Source organism: Misgurnus anguillicaudatus, chromosome 6, assembly GCF_027580225.2.
Source record: "Misgurnus anguillicaudatus chromosome 6, ASM2758022v2, whole genome shotgun sequence".
Taxonomy (NCBI): Eukaryota; Metazoa; Chordata; class Actinopteri; order Cypriniformes; family Cobitidae; genus Misgurnus; species Misgurnus anguillicaudatus.
In genome coordinates, this window is record NC_073342.2 from 30,641,173 (window position 1) to 30,664,468 (window position 23,296).

The 23,296-nt window shown below is 37.0% G+C and overlaps 2 protein-coding genes across 4 annotated transcripts in view; both read right to left on the bottom strand.

Annotated features, from left to right (window-relative positions):
• Positions 1 to 5,125: 5,125 nt before the first annotated feature.
• LOC141364386 (verrucotoxin subunit beta-like) overlaps positions 5,126 to 23,296 on the bottom strand; it is a 30,817-nt gene continuing 12,646 nt past the window's right edge. The window contains exons 8-15 of one of the 3 annotated variants that reach the window (XM_073868994.1): positions 23,081 to 23,182; positions 22,781 to 22,852; positions 20,727 to 20,834; positions 20,499 to 20,630; positions 6,182 to 6,228; positions 6,066 to 6,109; positions 5,627 to 5,671; positions 5,126 to 5,479 (exon numbers count right to left, since the gene is read on the bottom strand). In XM_073868994.1, the coding sequence (XP_073725095.1) occupies positions 5,664 to 5,671; positions 6,066 to 6,109; positions 6,182 to 6,228; positions 20,499 to 20,630; positions 20,727 to 20,834; positions 22,781 to 22,852; positions 23,081 to 23,182 (513 nt within the window). In that variant the 3' untranslated portion in view covers positions 5,126 to 5,479; positions 5,627 to 5,663. Of the gene's footprint in view, positions 5,480 to 5,621; positions 5,672 to 6,065; positions 6,110 to 6,181; positions 6,229 to 19,777; positions 19,825 to 20,232; positions 20,277 to 20,348; positions 20,396 to 20,498; positions 20,631 to 20,726; positions 20,835 to 22,780; positions 22,853 to 23,080; positions 23,183 to 23,296 lie in introns of those variants that run through there. The other 2 variants (XM_073868995.1, XM_073868993.1) reach the window with 2 other exon arrangements.
• Positions 6,526 to 15,097, bottom strand: LOC141364413 (cytolytic toxin-alpha-like). The gene is made up of 11 exons (XM_073869100.1): positions 14,125 to 15,097; positions 12,282 to 13,969; positions 12,181 to 12,199; positions 9,913 to 10,009; positions 9,696 to 9,832; positions 9,518 to 9,600; positions 9,115 to 9,216; positions 8,814 to 8,885; positions 7,091 to 7,198; positions 6,863 to 6,994; positions 6,526 to 6,567 (listed from the first exon to the last, which is right to left on the bottom strand). The coding sequence occupies exons 1-11, from the start codon at positions 14,267 to 14,269 to the stop codon at positions 6,526 to 6,528; spliced, it is 2,625 nt and encodes an 874-aa protein (XP_073725201.1). The 5' UTR covers positions 14,270 to 15,097.

Genomic DNA, 23,296 nt, shown 5'->3' on the forward strand with positions numbered 1-23,296 from the left:
AGCTTGACAACACTGCCCCACATTTTAACACAGCACCCATATAAATACATTTTGGCCTCTACCAATTTCCCACAAAAGGTATATATTAAATAATACTTTAATCAATAAACCTTTAAACCATACTAATATTTTCAAAACATACATATTGTATCACAATGAACTCAATACAATCAATTATCTAAGAAAGAATAAAGAAGTTAATTACTACAAACAAACAAAGAAATAAACTACTTGAAAAGAATAAATGATATCCCCCTCAGAGTCTGAACATGATGGTATAGTCCAACTTCCTCTGGAATAGCATAAGTTGAGGCTTGAAGCCCCGCCTCTTCCTTTGTTTGCTGGCACATGGAATGTGGCCATTCACTCCACACCAGAACAACAAGACTCAGGTAAAAGAAAAACAGTATTAAGAAACAGTATTAAGAAGTGTGCACCCTTCCATACTCAAGTTCCAATAAACTGTCAACTTTTAACATGTCTTGAGATTGTTTATTTGTATACATGAGGGAATCCAAAAAGCAACAAAATGCAATTTAACTTCAAACTAACTTAAAATTGGTAGGGCTAAATGCTTAAATGTGTAAGTGGGCTACGTACCCGTCACATTAAGTAAAATTTTTTTTCGTACTTTTACTCAAGAAAGTAAAAGTACACAATTTTAATTAGACATTAAATCAATTTTAATATGCAATATATACTGAATACATAGTATGATTCTATGCTTTAGAATGTAGTGAACATTTTTTAGTAAAGAAATGTAATTTTTTTCCCAAGACAAACACTCTGATAAAGCACAAATGCTTGGAAAATGTAACTAAAATACACCTCTGCTCTGGCCAATTTATAAGTGCACCCCTAATTTAGGTCAGTGTCCCCGTCTACCGACCACCAGTGTTGGGGAAAGTTCCTTTTAAAAGTAATGCATTACAATATGAAGTTACTTCCAAAAAAGTAACTAATTGCATTACTTAGTTACTTTTCAAGGAAAGTAATGCTTACATTACTTTTTAGTTACTTTTGCATCACTTTTTCCTGGCTGTGGCTTGATCTCTTTCAGGCCTTGCAGGTGTTTTTTATGACTGAACAGTTCTGCATACAAAATTGCATATTTTATCACAAAAATGTTGAACTCTGGCCTGCCAGAGCTCTGGTTTCTGACTCAAACTGTTCCCACACAGGCGTGTATGCATAGAGTGCATAATGTGACTACGTTTAGTTTAATTCACTACATATTTTTTTTAATCAACTGAATTAAACTAAAAAGTAACTTGCATTACTTTTTTTAAAAATGAACTAAAATATTAATGTCTACATTTAAAAAGTAATGCGTTACTTTACTCGTTACTTCAGAAAAGTAATATTATTACGTAATGCCTACACATCCTCATCCCATGTCATCAATATTTGACGCACTTGACCATGCGTCAATATGTTACGCGGAGGGTATACCTTTCGCGTCATTTTTTGACGAACTGGGGACTTCAATACTATTACGTCCGTTGCATTCTCTTTCCTATTTTCTTGCCATTTTCGCGTCGGTTTGGGGTTGGATTACGCAAAATTAAACAGTGCACGCGAAATTAAGCGGTTGTCATCTGGCGTTGGGGTTAGAGTTAGGTACGACAGTTGTCACCTGGCGTTGGGGTTAGAGTTAGGTTTGGGTAGGGATGTCATGTCATTATGTAAATCTATGGTAAGAAAATAGGAAAGAGAATGCAACGGACGTAATAGTATTGAAGTCCCCAGTTCGTCAAAAAATGACGCGAAAGGTATACCCTCCGCGTAACATATTGACGCATGGTCAAGTGCGTCAAATACGTTACCCCCAACACTGCCGACCACACCTATTTTGCCACAGTTTATGCATCTGAGGGAAAACAAACTGTGCCATTTCTCTAATTATGTTGCTCTGTATTTTGCACCTGGTTACTTTTGGCATACTTCTCGTGTTTCATGTTTTTTTTTTACTTTAAATGCAAAATACACTTGTTATGAATGTACTTTAATAGAAAATACTTTTCCCCAAACTATCCCTACTGAAAAATCCAGCTAAGACCAGCATAAGCTGGTGAGCTGGTTTTAGCTTGTCTCCCAACTTGGTTTTAGCTGGTTTTGCTGATGTAGCAAGCTGGTCTAGCTGTGTTTTGGTCACTTTTTAAGCTGGTCTAGCTGGACTTAGCTGATCCACCAGATTTGCCAGGCAGGGAGGACCACCAGCTACTGCAACCTTAAACCAGCTAAAACCAGCTACCAGCTTATGCTGGTCTTAGCTGGATTTTTCAGTAGGGATTTGTGTTGATTTGCTATATGAACAAATGATTTACATAAAATTATTAACATGCTTCACAATTTTTGTAATAACCAGTTTTTCCGGACCTATGAAAATGATGAGAATTCAGATTTGGACCTTTGAATGTAAACTTTCATATTATAACCCCTGTATTAGAGCAACACCTACAGGACAAATTACATATAGACACTATGTTCTGTATGTTCTCTTATCTGAACATAAAACTCCTCTGAAAGTGCGCCCCTCCTAAACTGTTGTGGCACCAGCCGCCACTGAATATTGTGTTGTTTGTGAAACTGAAGACTTTGTTCAATTTGAAGAAGTTGTTCAGCCTGTTTCTCACTTTATTAAAAAGTGTGCCCCCCTTAAAAAAAATGTCCTGTCCATGATCCTGTGTACAGTATATTTAGTATTGCTCAAATAAAGAGTAAGCGGTGGATTTTGTCCATTAAAATAAATACATTTATTCACATTTTACATAAATTTAAATATATTTTAACTTTATACATTACAATATATATATATATATATACACACACACACACACACACACACACACACACACACACACACACACACACACACACACACACATATATATACATAAATATATACTTTTAATTGTTTAAATATATTAAATTACTTCAAAACTTGTTTCTATAAAGATTTATATAAATATGTCTCTGTGCTGATTATTTTATAAAAGTTAATTCACTCACCTTCATCAAAACCCTTCTGTCCCAGAGGAGCTGAACTACATTACTGTAATCACACTGTCATTGGGTTGTACTATAACTGTTTCTCAAACGAAGGCTGCGCCCTCCTGAGGTCACATAATGCAGGCTGCATACGTCACCAAGCCTGGTTTATTTCAGTTAAATAAACTGCACCAGGGTCGGCTGCACCTAATGATCTAATCCCAAACACCAAAACTTAAAATATGGACTATATTCTAAAATAAATATTTTATAGTCACAACTGCATAACATCCACAAATATTTCACAAATATTTTCATTACGTGACCCCCGACAGGTATAATCTCAGGACCCACCAAAATATTTTTTATAGAAGTATGTAAAAAAAAAATTTTGGAAATACAAAAAATGTTTTAATTTAGAAGAAAGTAGATTTTTATTGTCATTGTAAGAATTCAATATGGGTGATTCTCGCGAAATTAGACTTATGACGTTCATGAAACATTTTTTTTTTCAACATTTATTGGAAAAAAATTTCATTACCGCAACGTGTCCATGACTGGATTTGGGTTCTTTGACATGGAAATATTTATAATTAAAAATCTAAAAATAAAAAGCTTCAGTGCATGTTATACTATAAACATATACAGTAAAGAAACATGTGGTATTTGGTGATCATTGGTAAATGTAGAGATAATAACAAGGAATATAAATGTGTCCAAGACCACTTTTCTCATCCTCCGCAACAATTTTCAATCATTGTTTAAGCCCTCAAGGAACTAACATTAAAAAAAAACATGGTTGGAAGGGACATAATTGACTGTGACACTCAAGATGGCTACCAGGTAAGCAGTTCTTATTTTTTCTTTCCAGATAAAAGTTTTGAGAAGAAATTTTGTATGTCATTGTACCTAGACAACTTTTTAGTTCTCATTACCGAAACATGAGTTTGTAAATGCATATATTTAATGTAATATCATGTTGCGGTAATGATCATTTTTGATAATGATAATCTAAAAAATGCAAATAAGTCTATACAAAATATTTTTTAAATCCTCTAAAAATAATGGACCTTAATCTTAATCTTCAGACCTTAATCTCATATGTGCAAAAAAAATTGGCTTCAAGGGCTTTTAAAAAAATCTGGATTTCATGAGAAAAGTAATGCCACACTTTAAAAATGTCTAGGTTATTTTTGACCCATAATATGTAAATATTAGACAGAACACATGCTGGGTTAAAATTATCCCATGTTGGGTTGTTGTTATGCAACCTTGGGGTATAATAACCCAGCAGTTGGTTTAAAACAACCCAGCATTGGGTCACTTTTAACCCAGCGGTGTGTTCTGTCCAATATAGGTAAAAAATAACCCAGCTATTTTTAGAGTGCACTCTATCCTACGAAGGTTGTTTATACCCTCTTTACATTTTCATAAATATGCCTTCATGTTATGCATTTTGGGTTTAACCCATGTTTAACCCTATATTGTGAAAATTTAGGGTTGGAGCTAATATTTGCAGGTACATTTGCGTACCTATTATATAATATATCATCTATAGAGTCAGCTATGTCTGGTTCTCTCCCAAGGGGGTTTTCCCTGGACTTTTCCTGCAGGGTTTTTCTCCTAGGGGTTTTTTCAACCCCTGGGGCATCTGGTGACATTGGCTTCACCGCTGTATTCTGCAGTTTATGTTTTATGATTTTTCTATGTTTTCTCCTGCTTCTATTAATGTAAAGCTGCTTTGAAACAATTAAACAATTGTGAAAAGCGGTATATAAATAAAACTGAATTGAATTAAATTAATAAAGTATAACATAAATGTTTAAGGCCCAATATTTGAGATTTTTGCGTTAGAAACCTTTAGCACAGTGTTATATACTTGTTCACATACTTAGGTATGTAGCCTAAAATAACTCAAATATATTCAAAAATGGTTGCATCCTGAAAATTTAGTTTATTAAAATGCTTCACCTCTCTTCACAGGGTCGCTTGTCAATGGTGTCATGTTCAGTTATGCTCAGTGTCTGCTTTTGCTGGCATAAATAACCTAAATGTTTGACTTCATTGCGCAACAGACTGATCGGCTTATGATCAAGAGCAATTTTTTATTTTATTTTAAATTTTGTTCATCAGACACATACAGTATTACATTCTCAATGTGCAGAGAAATACCACCAGCTGATAACATGTATGTGTTCATTAAATTATCCCTAACAACCAACTAATCATTTGAAAACTCAATGACATTCAAGATATTTGATCTATAATGTTGATTATAATGTATGTTATACACAATGTATGAATGTTTTGGTTTAACACACAGATATTATGGTAATTTGTAAAATAATGTCAACTAAATAATATGTAAAGGCATGCAATGTAAAGCATCTGCGATTATATGTTGAGATGCATTTTGTGAATCTGTAAAAGGTTTAAAAAAGTCAAAGAAACTCTTCTAGATGTCATTTGATGTCCATGCAGTCCAGACCTACAATCAAAAAGTTGATGTTTATGTTACTTTATCAAATTTAAAATGTGCTGTTAGTCATCCAATTAAAAATAATAATATTAATCATGAAACTCAATTTCAGAGCTAATGACAGATGTTAGAAAACTACAGATTCTCATACAGTACCTTCATCTTCTTTCATGAGCGATTCACACGACTGCATTCATGAATCTTTAATATAAACATAAAAGTGTGAATGATATTTTACTCTCATGTTAAAGATGAAATGATAAACATTTAAAACAGAGTCACACTGATTATTATTTTAACTCTTACTGGTTTATATTCAACAACAAACTCCAGATTCTTCTGTGAAAGTCTCAGTAACTTTACTAAAACACTTAATCAGAGACGTTACCTCCAGTTGATAAATGAATAATAGATATCAAACTCTACTCTGTATTTCTGCTTTACGGTTAAACATTAATGGGTGATAGAAAGCTTAAAATTATGTTTAAAATCGCTTTATATGAAGTACAGCGTGTCACATCACAGGACTTTCATACGCTGCATTATAAGTCAAAGATTAACAACACATAACATCAGTATATAATGTGTTACTCACTGTGTTTATTGGGTCTGTAGAAGAGCATATAAGCACTTGAAGACCTGTAAAGACATTCATTTAATAATCTTTATAACAATAATATCACAGTGCATGAAAGATAGCAGATACTGTACCTGTACACGAAGTTCTCGTTTCTTTGTGAAAGATTGTTCAAAAAACTCTAAAGAAAAATCACCCAGAAACAAGATCAGATTATGATGTAATATTGTCAGATAAAATGTTACTGTATTTTCTGGACTATAAGTCGCTCTGGACTATAAGTCGCCTAAATCAAAAATGTGTCATGAAGAGGAAAAACATATGTAAGTCGCACTGGACTATAAGTCACATTTATTTAGAAAATTATTTCACAAAATACAAGCCCAAGAACAGATATTTAATCTGGAAAGGCAAGTTATTCAACTAAACAATAGCAGAGAACAGCAGGCTGAATAGATGTCCGTACATGTTAACATGTTTATTCAGCTAACACAATAGCATACAGAACATACCTGGGAGACTGAATAAGCAAAATTAACATAAAAAGCCAACGAGAATCAAGTTCACCGAGCTCCCGAATTCATTCCACATCACTGAATCCATTGAATTACATAAATACAAGAGCAGCATATAGCGGACTCTCGTGGCTGTTTGTCTCTTGGTTCATGTTAGTTATTATGAATTAATTTTGACATATCAATCATATCAATCGCACCTGACTATAAGTCACAGGACAAGCCAAACTATGAAAAAGTGTGACTTGTAGATGGAAAATATGGTAACACATTAATATAAATATAAATATATGTAAATACCTCACACATGTGGGTTCCATCAAAGCGACACCATTGTTGATTTTCACATTTGATGTCTACATTAAAGTGTCCATTATCATATAAGCCGTAGTGGTTTATTATGGCATAGAGCTCAAACTCATGAGAGGAAACCTGAAATTAAAGACAGACTTTATGATAGTTGATTATTCTCGGTTTTATGAAATAAACTTGAAAACACACAAACACACACAAACAATATTTTATTACCTTTAAATGAGGACGAATGATCACTTCCAGTTCATTTTTCTCTATTTTTTTTTCTTTGAATCTCCTCAAATGTAAAATCTGTATTTTTTGTGAGTGGATCTTTTGTTTCTGAAAAGATAATAACTCAGTTTTAAGACAGAATGATGCTTAAATTATATTCAGTAAATTTTACTACTTAATTAACTCTCACAAATGCAGGTAGTGACAACCGCATTGCCTGTGTGTAGAACTAAACTGAATAACTAGTTATTGATGAAGTTTTTTAACGTTTGAACAGATGTAAATATTTACTAACTACAGTGAGGAAAATAAGCATTTGAACACCTGAGAAAGTCAATGTTAATATTTGGTACAGTAGCCTTTGTTTGCATTTACAGAGGTCAAACGTTTCCTGTAGTTTTTCACCAGGTTTGTACACACTCCTCCACACAGATCTTCTCTAGATCAATCAGGTTTCTGGCCTGTCGCTGAGAAACACAGAGTTTGAGTTTGATTCTCTATTGGGTTTAGGGCTGGAGGCTGGCTAGGCCATGCCAGAACCTTGATATGCTTCTTACAGAGCCACTCCTTGGTTATCCTGGCTGTGTGCTTCGGGTCATTGTCATGTTGGAAGACCCAGCCTCGACCCATCTTCAATGCTCTAACTAAAGGAAGGAGGTTGTTCCCCAAAATCTCGCAATACATGGCCCCAGTCATCCTCTCCTTAATACAGTGCAGTATCCCTGTCCCATGTGCAGAAAAACACCCCTAAAGCATGATGCTACCACCCCCATGCTTCACAGTAGGGATGGTGTTCTTGGGATGGTACTCATCATTCTTCTTCCAAACACCTTTAGTGGAATTATGACCAAAAAGTTCTATTTTGGTCTCATCTGACCACATGACTTTCTCCTATGACTCCTCTGGATCATTCAAATGGTCATTGGCAAACTTAAGACGGGCCTGGACATGTGCTGATTTAAGCAGGGGAACCTTCCGTGCCATGCATGATTTCAAACCATGACGTCTTCGTGTATTACCAACAGTAACCTTGGAAACGGTGGTCCCAGCTCTTTTCAGGTCATTGTCCAGCTCCTCCAGTGTAGTTCTGGGCTGATTTCTCACCTTTCTTAGGATCATTGAGACCCCACGAGGTGAGATCTTGCATGGAGCCCCAGTCCGAGGGAGATTGACAGTCATGTTTAGCTTCTTCCATTTTCTAATGATTGCTCCAACAGTGGACCTTTTTTCACCAAGCTGCTTGGCAATTTCCCCGTAGCCCTTTCAAGCCTTGTGGAGGTGTACAATTTTGTCTCTAGTATCTTTGGACAGCTCTTTGGTCTTGGCCATGTTAGTAGTTGGATTCTTACTGATTGTATGGTGTGGACCGGTGTCTTTATGCAGCTAATGACCTCAAACAGCTGCATCTAATTTAGGACAATAAATGGAGTAGAGGTGGACATTTTAAACTAAAGGCAGACTAACAGGTCTTTGATGGTCAGAATTCTAGCTGATAGACAGGTGTTTAAATACTTATTTGCGCTGTATCATACAAATAAATAGTTTTAAAAAATCATATATTGTAATTTCTGGATTTTTTTTTAGATTATGTCTCTCACAGTGGACATGCACCTACAATGACAATTTCAGACCCCTCCATGATTTCTAAGTTGGAGAACTTGCAAAATAGCTGGGTGTTCAAATACTTATTTTCCTCACTGTACATGATAGAAAAGTTACTTGCAGTCTCCAGAGGTTTATTGCAGTGATGACAGAACTGCTTTATGATTCCTTTTCTTATCTGTAGAGCATCTTCCTACATAACAAACACATCAAATAATATCAAATATAACATCTGAGAAATCAAGTTTCATACATAATGATGATGAACTGTATTTAATTATGGCACAGCTCTTTCTATCAGATTTACTGCTGTAGTTGTAAAGAAATAAATTTAGTGTCAACATTTTATAAAGTTTATCAACATCAAGTTAGACTGAATGAGTATTTAATTATTTGAATAGATTAAATTCAGAACTGCATACCACATCTTGGAATTCTTCAACAGTGACTGAGATGATTCCAGTTATTGAAAGAGAATTGCGTGATTTACATTTTTCACAATAGTCCTCATCAAACATGAAAATCTAAAGTCAGAAAGCAGATTTATTAATAATCTATGAATATTGATGCTTTAATCACAAAGTCATATTACCACAACTAGTTTTTTCTTTATATGTTACTGTTACGCATGCTAACAAATTATTACAATGAAAGAGTAGTCAGTATTATATCTGAAATAATAGTGTACAATAGAAAGCAAGAGGTTTCTACAATCAAAGTCAAAACTCAATTTGAACATTTTACCAACTAACAATCAAATTGATTTTAGACAGAGAGTAAGTTATAACATAAGAGTGAAAACTAACAGGAAGAAACTTGAGTCACCTTAGATGAGTGAGTCGCCATAAGTATCTTCCACAGGCATTTAAGGTATTTATCTTCTTGTCTAAGCATTGTCCAAAAAAAGCCTTTTAACAAGAACACAAAAATGAAACATGTGAACAATTTAACGATAATGTATATTATTTATTTATATGGATTCATTTTTTTTACTTTAATTTACCATATGCAAAGGTCTTGTGAACTGTGTCTTGAGTTGATTGTGTTGAGACCGGCCCCTGCCCTTTGCCCAACCTTTCGAACAACACCTTTAACTCTTTAATGAACTTATCCTCAGTAGACCCACCACCTGTGTTCAGTCTAAACAACACATGATATATTTACTGTAATAAACTCTGATGAATCACAACAGAATTAAATGAATGAAGTTATTAATTTACCTCATAACATGATCTCTGTATTCTTTAGTCATGTAGAGAGTTTGCAGAAGTGCATTGAACCAGCTGCCCCATCCAGGATTTATCAAACCACAATATCCTTAAATGAGACACACATTGTTATCAACATCAAACTATCCATCAAAACCATTAAACCACTGTTTTTTAAGTCATATTTGACACATGTATTTATTGTTTTTAGTTATTAAGTATGATCTAATAAGTCAGTACATGTGTATTCTGATCAGGGTTATTATTTTTTAATTAAAACAAAAATAAAAATTAATGAAACTTAAATACAAAACTAATGAAATAGACAAAAATAAAACAAAAAATAAAATGATTTTGATCGTGTGTTTGCTCTGCTCATTTAAATCCAGCAAATTAAAGCGATCCAGAATCCCATATGCGCCATAAAATAACACGTCCAACTGCTTTAAGGTGTAATCTGACTCACTTTACTCTGGTAAATAAATGAAAAACACGAAACTGTAACAACTACAGTCTTGGAAACTGCCAACTGCAGCCTTGGAACAACTACGAGAGGCCAAAATCTACACCAAGCTCGATTTACGCAGTGCATACAATCTGGTTCGCATTCGAGAGGGTGAAGAATGGAAAACTGCATTTCACACCACTCAGGGGCACTATGAATACCTTGTCATGCCATATGGCCTACCCAACTCACCGGCCATATTCCAATCTTTCATTAATGAGGTGTTCAGGGACCTTCTTCATAAATGTGTCATTGCTTACATTGATGATATCTTGATTTATTCCAACAGTGTGGAGGACCATGTCAATCATGTCAAAGAATTTCTGTCTCTTCTCCTCCAAAACCAGGGGAAATGTGAGTTCCATATGACCAAAACTAACTTTCTGGGATACAATATAAGTTCACAGGGTGTCGAAATGGACAACAGCAAAGTCATGGCAGGCACAGAATGGCCATCACCTCGTACTATCAAAGATCTTGAAAGATTCCTAGGGTTCGCCAACTTCTACAGATAATTCATCCATAACTACGTCATTTTGGTGGCCCACCATGAATAATGAGGTCACTTACTTTGTTAAGTCTTGTCGAGTCTGTGCCCAGTCCAAGACCACCAAGGAACTTCCCTGCGGACTACTGAAACCTCTGCCCATACCTCAACGCCCCTGGTCACACCTGAGTATAGATTTTTTATTACAGCTCTTCCACCCTCCAACAATTACACACCATCCTTGCCATCATTGACGTTTCTCGAAGGCTTGTCATCTTATTCCCCTCAAAGGACTACATACAGCAATGGAAACCACTGAGGCCATGCTTCATCACGTATTCAGGAACTTTAGTATCCTGGAAGATATTGTCTCTGATCGTGGAACTCAATTCACCTCCCAGGTTTGGAAAGCTTTTTGCAAACAACTTGATATTAATGTCAGTCTAACTTCTGGTTATTACCCTCAGTCTAATGGACAGGTGGAGCATCTGAATCAAGAAATCGGCCATTATCTGAGATCATATTGCAGCTGAGAACAACACAGATGGTCAGAATTTTTCCCCTGGGCAGAATATGCTCAAAACTTACTTAGACATTCCTCTAATCTCACCCCCTTCCAGTGTGTACTCGGCTTCCAACCATCAATGTTTCCATGGTCAGGAGATCCCTCTGGTGTCCCTTCTGTCAACGAGTGGATGAGGAAAAGTGGAGAAGTTTGGGAAAGCACCCATGTTAGGCTTCAGAGAGCCATTGGAAATCAAGAACTCCAAGCCAATCGTCGCCGACGTCCCCATCCTCCCTATCAACCTTGTCAAAGGGAGTTGCTAGAGGCTGGGGTCAACTCCGAGTGCCAGGGGGTGCTCCCCCCCCGAGTGCCAGGGGGGATCTGTAACGTCCATACTGCCACACCACCAGAGGGAGCCCTCACCGGAGTTCTGACATGGCGATGCCCTCTGCTTCTCTCATCATTTCCTGTTTGCTCTTTATTTAATCTTACCCTGCCATAGCTTAAAAGCGAAGTATTGCCAGCTTACCCTGTTTACCGAGCGTTTACTTGATAAGTACATTGCCTGTTTATGACCATTGCCTGTTTACCTGTTTATTGTCTTTGGATTACCCCTGTAACTTGTTTGAATGGATTGGACTGCTTCTTAATACTGAACTGCCTGACTGCCTTTGTTTACCCCTTTTGCCTCAAGATTTAGATTTTTCTGCTAGATTGGCTTGTGTTTAATAAACATCCACAAATGGATCCCGCCTTGTCTGCGTCCTTCTTACACAAACTCACCCACAGGATGGTTCCTCCCCTGAAAAAAAAACATTTAATATTCATTAACAACTAAAATAAATATCTGCTGACATGTAATAATATTAAATGTGTGACCATACCTCAGTTTTAACTCTGATCACATCAGATTCAGTGGTGTAGTTGAGTTTCCCCACCGCTGCACATTTAATCTCATATTCAGTGCCTGGTCTCAGATCAGTCAGAGTTACAGTATTTTGGTCTTTCAGCACAGGTTGAGATGTCCAGATCTTCTCTTGCTTTATTTTGTAGAGTAACTTGAGTTCCTCTGTAGCAGGACATGTTGAGGGCTTCACATTTATCACCACACTGTCACCTTTAACCTCTGCTGTGATTGGACGAGCCGGCCGTGATGGAGGACTAAAGCAAACAGCTTCAACACATCCACCTTCATACAGGAGAATACAGGAACCTGGATGATCCACCATTTGTTTTGATGACACAATAAACTTGGCTGGTTTACGATCTTTTGAATCAATCAAGCTCTTAAACATCTCCAAGTTGCTCCTCATAGTCTTGTGGATAGCAGGGGTGAGCCATGATGTTTCCTTCTTGGAGTCAGTGTCATTTCTCATTGTTGAAGATCTTAGATAGGTAATTTGTTTAGGAAGGAGCACATCTGACCAGTCCAATGATGTGAATGTGTAGCTGACCAGATTCTTAACATCTAGATCCATCAAGATTGCCTCTAGGTTGTCTTCTACCTTTGCACCAGAATCAATCAACTGTCTGAGCAGTGTTTTAATGATCTCAGACTCTTTCTCTTTCACTTTCAACCATTCTTCAAGCTCACTTTCTCTGAATGGAGATTCATGATGATCTTTCAGTAGATCTATCAGTGCTGAGTCTGTAATCTTTTCTCCACGGATCTGAGGCAACAGAGAGCCGAGTTTCTTCATGAGACTCAACTTGTATTTGTTACAGTTCTGCTTCATCTGCAGTACTTTATTTTGAAATGGAGGTAAAGCTGAAGCAGAAGAGTCTTTCAGAAGATCAGTGCATTTCATCTCAGTTGTATTTAAACTCTCTAATGCTGATTCTATGTCACTGACTAAATCAATTTTGATTTCCTTCAGAAGTTTTGAAGCTCTTGAGTTAAGTTTGCTCAGAGGATACAGCCACACTCTCAGTGGAACCACAAGATCTTTGTTTTCTCCCAGCAGTTTCGGAAGTTTAGCGTAAACCTTCAAAGCATCTTCAAATGAAGTCGGATTAGACGGCAACTGAAAATCACCATAGAAAGTGACACTGAATTTTTGCACCGCATTCTTCTGAACCTCATTCATATTTAGATTTGCATTTACGTCTACTGTAATGACTTTTAGTTTTTCAAACGCTGCCTTCACTTCTCCTTCCACTGTAGTTTTGTCCTCATCTGAAGAAACCTCTCTGTCGAACAGAAAGCATGCGTCAGCTCCATACAGCACTGCCGTCACCACGTGTGTCGCTGTATCGTGATCAATCACCTCATGGTGAGCTATATTTTCAGATGCTAAATGGTTCATGCTCAGTTCTTCAAACCTGGTAGTTGAATGATAATGTAAAGTCAGTCTCTGCTGAATAAAAGACTTCTTGGTGTCATTGAGATATTTTGTGGCCCCGGTTACGCTGATCAATCCACACAACAGACTCAATTTCATAGAGGCTTCAATGTTCAATAAGTTAGATTTTTCTTCAATAGAGTCTGAAGCTGTAACTTTGAAATCTGTATTAATTTGGGGACGAGATCGAATACTCTGCTTGAGCTTTTCTTCATTCCACAACGTGATTCCTGTAGACGGAAAAAATCAGTCAAAACAGAACATAACAGAAACACGTTAAAAGTAACACAAATAAATTGGAGAGAAATTGAAATAATACAAAAAAATAAATACAAGAATATTTTTACTTATCTGGGCAAAGATAAAGATAATTTTAGTGTGGTACCTGGCACGAGAGCATCTTTCCTGCAGTCGTAGAGCATCCCCAGCTGAAAGGGTCTCCCTAAAGCAGCAACTTCTATCACATTCACTCCTACTGACTCCATACTGAACACTGACATATAAGAGCAGATCAGTGAGGATAAAATCATTTATCATGAATATCTTACAACATCTAATAAAGTCAAAGTCTAACATGCGTAAAGTGAAATGTGAGATTACTGAAGGAATAAGGAACACTTGAACGTGATAAGATAAAACCAACTGGCACATTGTATAGTTCAAGGTTCTCAAATTGGCATGGGGCCATTTCTGAGACTGACAGAAAGCCCTATTGTTTTTGCTCAGTTTCTTCCACTTCTTTTTCTCCAAAATGAATCGCATTTTTGAGGGCCTAAACATGCTCGAAAACTCATGAAACTTTGCACACATGTTAGAAGTGTGTTCACATGTTAGAATTCTGCCTTCCTTGACATTAAGAAACAGCCACAAAGTGCGTACAAATGAAACACCATAAGCCCTTGATCACATGGAAAATGGAGACCGCCCTCTCCATACCATAATTTGAACTGTGCAAAGTGCGAGCTGCTGAAGTGACGCCACAATCGTGTTGCATTGTGGTATATGGAGCTGCCTGAAGTGTACACATGAAGTAGACTTGCTCCGTTGGTCAAAATCAAGGGAGCGGGGGTCTGTGCATATAAACTTCCCTTGTCCACTTTACGAAGTGGAACGCACTTCAAAATGGCGACAGGGATTACCCTGAGGAGAAGTGTTTAGGGAAGTTCGCCAGTGCGTGTCTAAAAGTGGAGTGGAACGCAACCCTTTGTGTGGTCGCGCCCTTGTGAAAATTAACCATGGTTTTATTGTGGTAATAGTGTAGTAACCATGTTTTTTTGGTGCATTGATTACTATCAGCAAAACCATCATTTTACTACACTAACCATGGTTTAACTATGGTTGTTGAAAACCATTGATGTCAAAACCATGGTTATTTTATGGTTACCATGGTTTTACTACAGTTACCATGGTTTATCTTATCTTATCTTATCTTATCTTATCTTATCTTATCTTATCTTATCTTATCTTATCTTATCTTATCTTATCTTATCTTATCTTATCTTATCTTATCTTATCTTATCTTATCTTATCTTATCTTTTTGGTTTTAACTGTAGTAAAACCATAGTTAATTTTCGCAAGGGGCGAGGTTAGACGCACATACACAACTGAGGGACTTCATGTGGCGCTATGCATGGAGCTTGCTGCGTATGTCATAAACTGTACAGAAAAGTTAGCAAAAGTTAGCAAGAGATAGAAGAGATAAAGAGCAGATATATGGATGCATATCACATTTGATTCTGTCAAGGGACCCTTTGTTAAACTTGTGATGCTACAATCAAAACAGGCGTGAAGCGCGAATGCAGGAGGGTCATCCCGCAACTCAAAGGTGAGCACAAATGTTTTATATACTTATGCTAATTTATCAGCTAACCTGAGCTGGTACAATAGGAAATCCTTTCACAGCATCAATGTTCAAGTGAACATAACTTTTTGATCTTGTCCATTGAACAATGTGCATTGCCAGTGATGTCCATCGATTGGTTTAATATTCCTCATCTTATGATTTCAGATGGTCTGCAATGCTGACTGTGTGATCAGCAATGTTGTGGCAAAATGGCCTGGCTCGGTCCATGACTCCAGAATCTTTCAGACCTCTGAAATCTATCATCCCCTATCACAAGGTGAGCCACACAACCCCTATTAATAACCACTTTTTACATCATGGCTGTGTTTATGAGGTAGTAATGATGAGATTTTGTGTTGGCAGGTGAATTCTCTGGTGTGTTCCTGGGAGAGGGGGTTTGGCTGCCAGCCATTTCTCCTGACACCTTTCACAGACCCCCAGGAAGCACAACTATGCCCATGCCAGGACCAGGGCCAGAGTTGAAAGACCTTTGACCTCCTGAAGGCACGCTTTCACTGCCTTTACAAATTAAGGGATAGCCCTGTGAGGGCATGATGTGACATTACTGTGCCTTGTGCTGTCCTCCACAATGTGGCGGGCCTTAGGAAGGAGAGGGCCCCCAGAGTGCCACCAGACACGGACTGGGACAATCCGGCAATCTTCCCTGATGACGACAGTGGTCGGCTGCTGAGGGACCAATATGTGTTGAATTATTTGAGTTAGTATGTGTGCTTTCAATTTTGGTTAAATATGTCCTGTGGTGGCAAAGGAAATTGGGTTTTTTTTGGGGTTTATTTTTTTATTGATTTGGCCTCTCTTGATGTTTGTGCTGTATACTATGTGTAATACAAGCTTGCAGGGAGGTTTAGCTAGCTATAGGTTTCTGTTTGTGGTGACTGCTGACTGACAAGGGATGAGATTAAATAGATCCTGGAATTTAGCCTGGTCTGGAGCTCTACAGAATAATCTCCATGATAATTTATACCATAACATATCCTCCTGCCCCCATCTTAAGTGCAACTGGATTACGAATCAATTGAGCCAGGATCACCAAGATATCCCCGCTTTATCACGTATCCTAGTTTTGTGCAATAGGCCCCAGGTCTCCACACCAAACAAAATAAAAAATGATCCAGCCCCAGACGCCAGATCACATCAGAAAATATAAATTTACTTGTTTAACAGACTTCTGTCAGTTAAGAGTTTGATCGATCATTGCTAGAGAAGAACAAAAGCAGGACATGAGACAAAGGTTTTAATGATAAAATAGTACAGAGTTTTAATGATGGATAGTTTCAGTTGCATATGTCTCAATGTACAAACCTCGTCTAACCCCGCATGAAGTCAGCACTGTTATATCAAAATTGCTTCACAGGAACATCCCACAAACCTTGAGCTTCCATAAACATTCTCTTTATCTCTGTTTACACAGACAGGACAGCTCATGAAACTTCACAAATGTGAGACAACTATAAGACTGAACAACAATGAAATCAATAAGACATATAAAATATAGAAATATAATGAATAAATGAAAAGACAATATAAATGAATACAATTTAGAAATAAAATGAATGAATGAATGTAAACGCAATATAAATGAATAGAATATAGAAATATAATAATGATTGAAAAAACAATAATATAATGATAAAAAAGATAATAATAAAATTGATAATAATAAAAATAATATTGAAAAATCAAATTAACAATAATTTGGATAATTAATGATTATAAAAGGATAATGTAAAAAAATGATTAAGAATAAACAAAAACACAATAATAAAAACATTATTTACTTGAGGATCTTCACCTCGGGTTGCTTGTCAATGGTGTCATGTTCAGGTTATACTCAGTTTCTGCTTTTGCTGGTATAAAAACATATTTGTTTGACTTCACTGCAGTAGACTGAGCGGTTTAAGATATCAAAGTATCTCAAGAGCACATTTTTATTTAATTTTAAATTTTGTTCATCAGACACAAAGTTTTACAGCTTCAATGTGCAGAGAAATACCACCAGCTGATTACATGTATGTGTTCATTTACTAAATTATTACTATTTATTTTATTATTATTACTAAACAACCAACTAATCATTTGAAAACTCAATGACATTCAATATATTTGATCTATAATGTTGATTATAATGTGTATTTTATAAAAAGTGATTAGTCTATAATGCACTGCTATAACCTACATTTGTTAAACATTAAACACAATGTATGAATGTTTTGATTTAACACACTATTATGTTTTTAAGATCATTTGTAAAAAATAATGTCAACTCAATAATATTTAAAGGCATGCAATGTAAAGCATCTGTGATTATATGTTAAAATGCATTTTGTGAATGTTTTAAATCTTCTAGATTTCATCTGATGTCCAGGCAGTCAAGACATACAATCAAAAAGAGGATTTATGTTCATGTTACTTTATCAAATTTTAAATTTACTGTTAGTCATTTAATTAAAAATAAAAATAATAAATATAGCTGCAAGCAGCGATTAACGGGGTTCAAGCGATTTGGGACATTAAGACCTTTAAGGGCATGCTTGTGTAGATTCGCTGAATTGTACAAAGTAAATAATGAAATATAAGCTACCTGACACACGTGTTCAAAGTTATCAGCAAAAAAGGTGCTATCATTCAGTGAAATGTCTCCCTCTCTTCTCACGGAACATTGACAAATAGAACACTGAAGGAAATGTTTGTGATGCTTGCAGTGGCAAAACTCGGGTCACAAAATGTTAAAATAGTGTTAATGAGTCAAAAGAGCCGAACCCCACGTCTCTACGATGTTCTGATACAGAGATACAGCTCTTGCTAAATGGTTGCTAGGGTATTCTCATTGGTTGCTAGGGAGTAAATTGCAATCCACCAAGGATTGCACTCAAAGCCATGAAAGGCATAATCCATGATGACTCATGATTTTAGATGTAATGTTGCAGTATTTTTATGTGAAAATGAAAAAACCACTAGGTGGCGCTATGACAAACTCGTGCATGCAACCATAAGTCATGACAGTTTTACATCTAGCTAGTATCATGGCTATATACTTTAGTTTAGTGAAAAAACAGTTGTATGACCATTGGGCTAGCTCAATGTCAAAGGTTTTGTTCAATTATGAGGCCAACTAGTGGTGCAGGCATACAATTTTTTTTGTATTGCCTCAGACTATGCTCAGACATCAGTGTATCAAATCTGGTGGAAAAATTTAATTTCGTTGCAGAGTTATAACCATTTATGTGTAAAAAACACAAAATTTTTGCCATTTTCGGCCACTTCTGATGGAAATTTTAACATAACACCAATAGAGTTTTGTTCAGAAGGTAAAGTAAATTTCTTCCTATGGTCGTTTCGAGTTGATCGGAATAACCCTCGCGGAGTTATTCGCGCATGTTTTAAAAGCGCCATTTTGCTGCGCAGGGCTAACCGTAAGGCGAAAACTGGCATGTTTGGTATCGTTGGACTCGGCAACAATTCAGGACTCCAATGAAAAAAGTCCCATGAAAATACGTCAAACTCAGCTTAAGTTATAAGCATTTAAATGATTCGTCTGACCACTAGGTGGCGCTGTAACGAAACGAGGCACGCAACCTTAGGCCATGACTCTCATCACAAATATCAAGTTTTGTGTTGATACTTCATTTCTATCCCCAGTTATAGCCAATAAAGTCGAAGTGACTGCGCACACTTCAGACGTTTGGGCGTGGCATTTCGACCGTTAGGAATATTTCAGCACTGGAACGGGTCCGATCGGACGAAAATCCTAGGCTGTTTTCGTTTTTATTTTTTTCGACAAAATCGAAAATATCGAAAAAAAAATTAATGGCGGAAATGAAATCGGAGATATACGTTTTGTTCGTCTTGACGCAAGGATTCCAGAGATTTGGACAAGATTTGTGGGAGTTATGAGCATCAACGCGTTTGTTATTGCTATAGCGCCACCTATTGACCAATCGGGTTGATACTCTATCAACCTCTCCCCAAATTGGGTCCTACCATTTGGCCAAGTTTCAAGTCTCTAGGCCTTACGGTTTGGTCTGCACGTTCCGTTTTACGGCAGAAGAAAAGAAATAAAAATCCATACAAATACAATAGGGTTTCAGCCCTTCGGGCTTGAACCCCTAATCATGAAACTCAATTTCAGACCTAATAACAGATGTTAGAAAACAACAGATTCTCATACAGTATACCTTCATCTTCTTTCATGAGCGATTCACACGACTGCATTCATGAATCTTTAATATAAACATAAAAGCGTGAATGATATTTTACTCTCGTGTTAAAGATGAAATGATAAACATTTAAAACAGAGTCACACTGATTATTATTATTAACCCTTACTGGTTTATATTCAACAACAAACTACAGATTCTTCTGTGAAAGTCTCAGTAACTTTACTAACACACTTAACCAGAGACATTATGAGAGAGATGTAACCTCCAGTAGATAAATGAGTAAGAGAAATCAAACTTTACTCAGTATTTCTGCTTTACAGTTAAAGATTAATGGATGTAAAAAACTTAAAATGATGTTTAAAATCGCTTTATATGAAGTACAGCGTGTCACATCACAGGACTTTCATACGCTGCATTATAAATCAAAGATCAACAACACATAACATCAGTATATAATGTGTTACTCACTGTGTTTATTGGGTCTGTAGAAGAGCATATAAGCACTTGAAGACCTGTAAAGACATTCATTTAATCATTTTCATAACTATAATATCACAGTTAATGAAAGATAACAGATACTGTACCTGTACACGAAGTTCTCGTTTCTTTGTGAAATATTGTTCAAAAAACTCTAAAGAAAAATTATCCAAAAATATGATGAAATATTGTCAGCAAAAATGTTAAATTCTTGTTCACGAACACACTTTAATATAAATATAAATATTTGTAAATACCTCACACACTTGGATTTCATCAAAGCGATACCATTGTTCATTTTCACATTTGATGTCTACATTATAGTGTCCACTTTGTTTTGAGCCATAGTAATTTATTATGGCATAGAGCTCAAACTCATGAGAGGAAATCTGAAATTAAAGACAGACTTTATGATAGTTGATTATTCTCTGTTTTATGAAATAAACTGGAAAACACACAAATACACACAAACAACATTTTATTACCTTCAAATGAGGACGAATTATCACTTCCAGTTCATTTTTCTCCACTCTTCCTTCTTTGAATCTCCTCAAACGTACAATCAGTATTTTTTGCGAGTGGATCTCATGTTTCTGATGAGATAATAACTCAGTTTTAGTTAACATAATGAAGTCTAAATCATATTCAGTAAATTGTGTGGCTCCGCTGTATCTGAGATAAAAACATTACACAGAAGTCTCGTACACACTGCTTATAAATTTGGTTGACACCTTTTAATGCTTAATCCACACACAGCTCAGTCATTAGTAGTCACAACTGCGTAGATGCACGAGCATTTGCTAGTGTTGTCAGGTATTGCACAGAAAAACAGCAAACAAGAAAAATTCCTTGATAAACTGAAATAAATTTCAAAGCTCAGACACCAAAAACGTGATCGCTTTATGGAGCAAAGATAAACAGTAACAGTAAGTGCCACAGCGGTATGTAAGACCCCCAATAATAGATGTGGACCTGGTAACACTGCAAAACTCAAGCAGTCTCACAAATGCCCAACACAATGCCAAGAGTGTCACGACTGGTAACAGGAGTGAGGACGCAAGTGCTGGGTTCACCATGAAATAAATAACATTTATTAACAGAACGGAAATAAAACAACAGGCGGGTAAACACAGGAACATCCAACAGAAGGAACAGGAACAGACATGAACGTAATGGCAATGACAATGATCCGGCGACAGGTGAGAAACAGACAGCAGTATAAATACACAACACTTAACAGGGAACAGGTGTGATGAATCAGTTCGTAAATTGTCCAGGTGACGTAATCGGAGACACAAACAAAACATGACACGGATTACCGTGACATGACCCCTCTCTCTACGAGTGGCTACCAGACACTCACATGAACAAAACAAACACAAAAGTCTGGTAGCAAGAGTCCAAGGGAGGGGTGGAGGGCTTGAGGACCCTGGCGATGCCGGCAGCCGCCGGGACGAAACCAACAGGACGGTGGGCCGGACTGCGCCAGGAGAACCGGAGCGATCGCTCCGAGAACCGAGGCAGACGAATTACCCCCCTCCTGGGAATCGCCGACGATCCGATGCCCCCCGGAAGTCATCTCCCGTCCCCTCGCGGAAATGGGGACCCTCACTTCGGTAGCCACCCCGGGGAAATGATCGGGCGTGGTCCGTTCCGGATCCCCCTACGAGCGGGACGGTGGTCCTCCGAGGGACCGTCGACGACGACGACTCAACCGTTGGGGGACCGCCTGGGCCGATCCTCCTCCCGCAGGCCCGCAGGAGCGAGCGATCGCTCACGGGGGTCCCCAAGAGACATCGGGGCTGGTGGAGAATGAACCCCGATGTTACTACTCCCCCTCTACGAAACTCCTGGGGGAGCCGCCCTCCGTGAACCCGCTGCGTCCAGTCGGGCCGGATCATTCTGTCACGACTGGTAACAGGAGTGAGGACGCAAGTGCTGGGTTCACCATGAAATAAATAACATTTATTAACAGAACGGAAATAAAACAACAGGCGGGTAAACACAGGAACATCCAACAGAAGGAACAGGAACAGACATGAACATAATGGCAATGACAATGATCCGGCGACAGGTGAGAAACAGACAGCAGTATAAATACACAGCACTAAACACGGAACAGGTGTGATGAATCAGTTCGTGAATTGTCCAGGTGACGTAATCGGAGACACAAACAAAACATGACACGGATCACCGTGACAAAGAGTTTATCACAAAACATTAACGCTTTATTTTTGGTCAAAGCAGTGAATGATAACCACGCAACACGTCAGAACGTTACTATGGTTACATACAGTATGTGTCAATCATCGCATTTCAGGAGTGAGTCTTGATCCGTAAAATCAAGGATGAGATAATTTAGGGATTTACTCTTGCATTTAAATGTGGTTGTCATTCCTTAAAGTTTGCATTGTGAATGAGGCCACAGTTTGACATAAACCTCTCTGCAGATATCTTATGTTTCATAATTTAACATTTCAGAACTTCACTCCATCAGAACAGGTGTAAATATTTACTACATGATTGAAAAGTTACTTGCCGTTCTCAGAGGTTTATTACAGTCAGAACAGAACTGCTGGATGAATCCTTTTCTTATCTGTAGAGCATCTTCCTACATAACAAACACATCAAATAATATAAAATAAAACATCTGAGAAATCCAGTTTCATATATAATGATGATGAAGTGTATTTAATTATGGCACAGCTCTTTCTATCAAATTTAGGGCTGCAGTTGTAAAGGAATAAATTTAGTCGCAACATTTTATAAAGTTTATCAACATCAAGTTAGACTGAATGAGTATTTAATCATTTTAATAGATAAATTCAGAACGGCATACCACATCTTGAAATTCTTCAAAAGTGACTGAGATGATTCCAGTTATTGAAACAGTATTGCATGATTGACATCTTGTATCACGGTTCTCATCAAACATAAAAATCTAAAGTCGGAAAGCAAATTCATGAATAATCTATGAATATTGATGCTTTATTTACAAAGTCATATAACCACAACTAAAAAGATGTTTTTTTTCTTTAAGTTTTAATGTTACTCA

Excerpts from the sequence above, each read along its gene's own strand:
- LOC141364413 (XM_073869100.1), bottom strand. The coding sequence starts at position 14,269 with ATGATTTTATCCTCACTGATCTGCTCTTATATGTCAGTGTTCAGTATG. Across the intron at positions 9,833-9,912 it reads TACAGAGATCATGTTATGAG|ACTGAACACAGGTGGTGGGT; the intron begins GTAAATTAATAA and ends TGTGTTGTTTAG. Across the intron at positions 8,886-9,114 it reads TTGAAGAATTCCAAGATGTG|GAAGATGCTCTACAGATAAG; the intron begins GTATGCAGTTCT and ends TTTGTTATGTAG.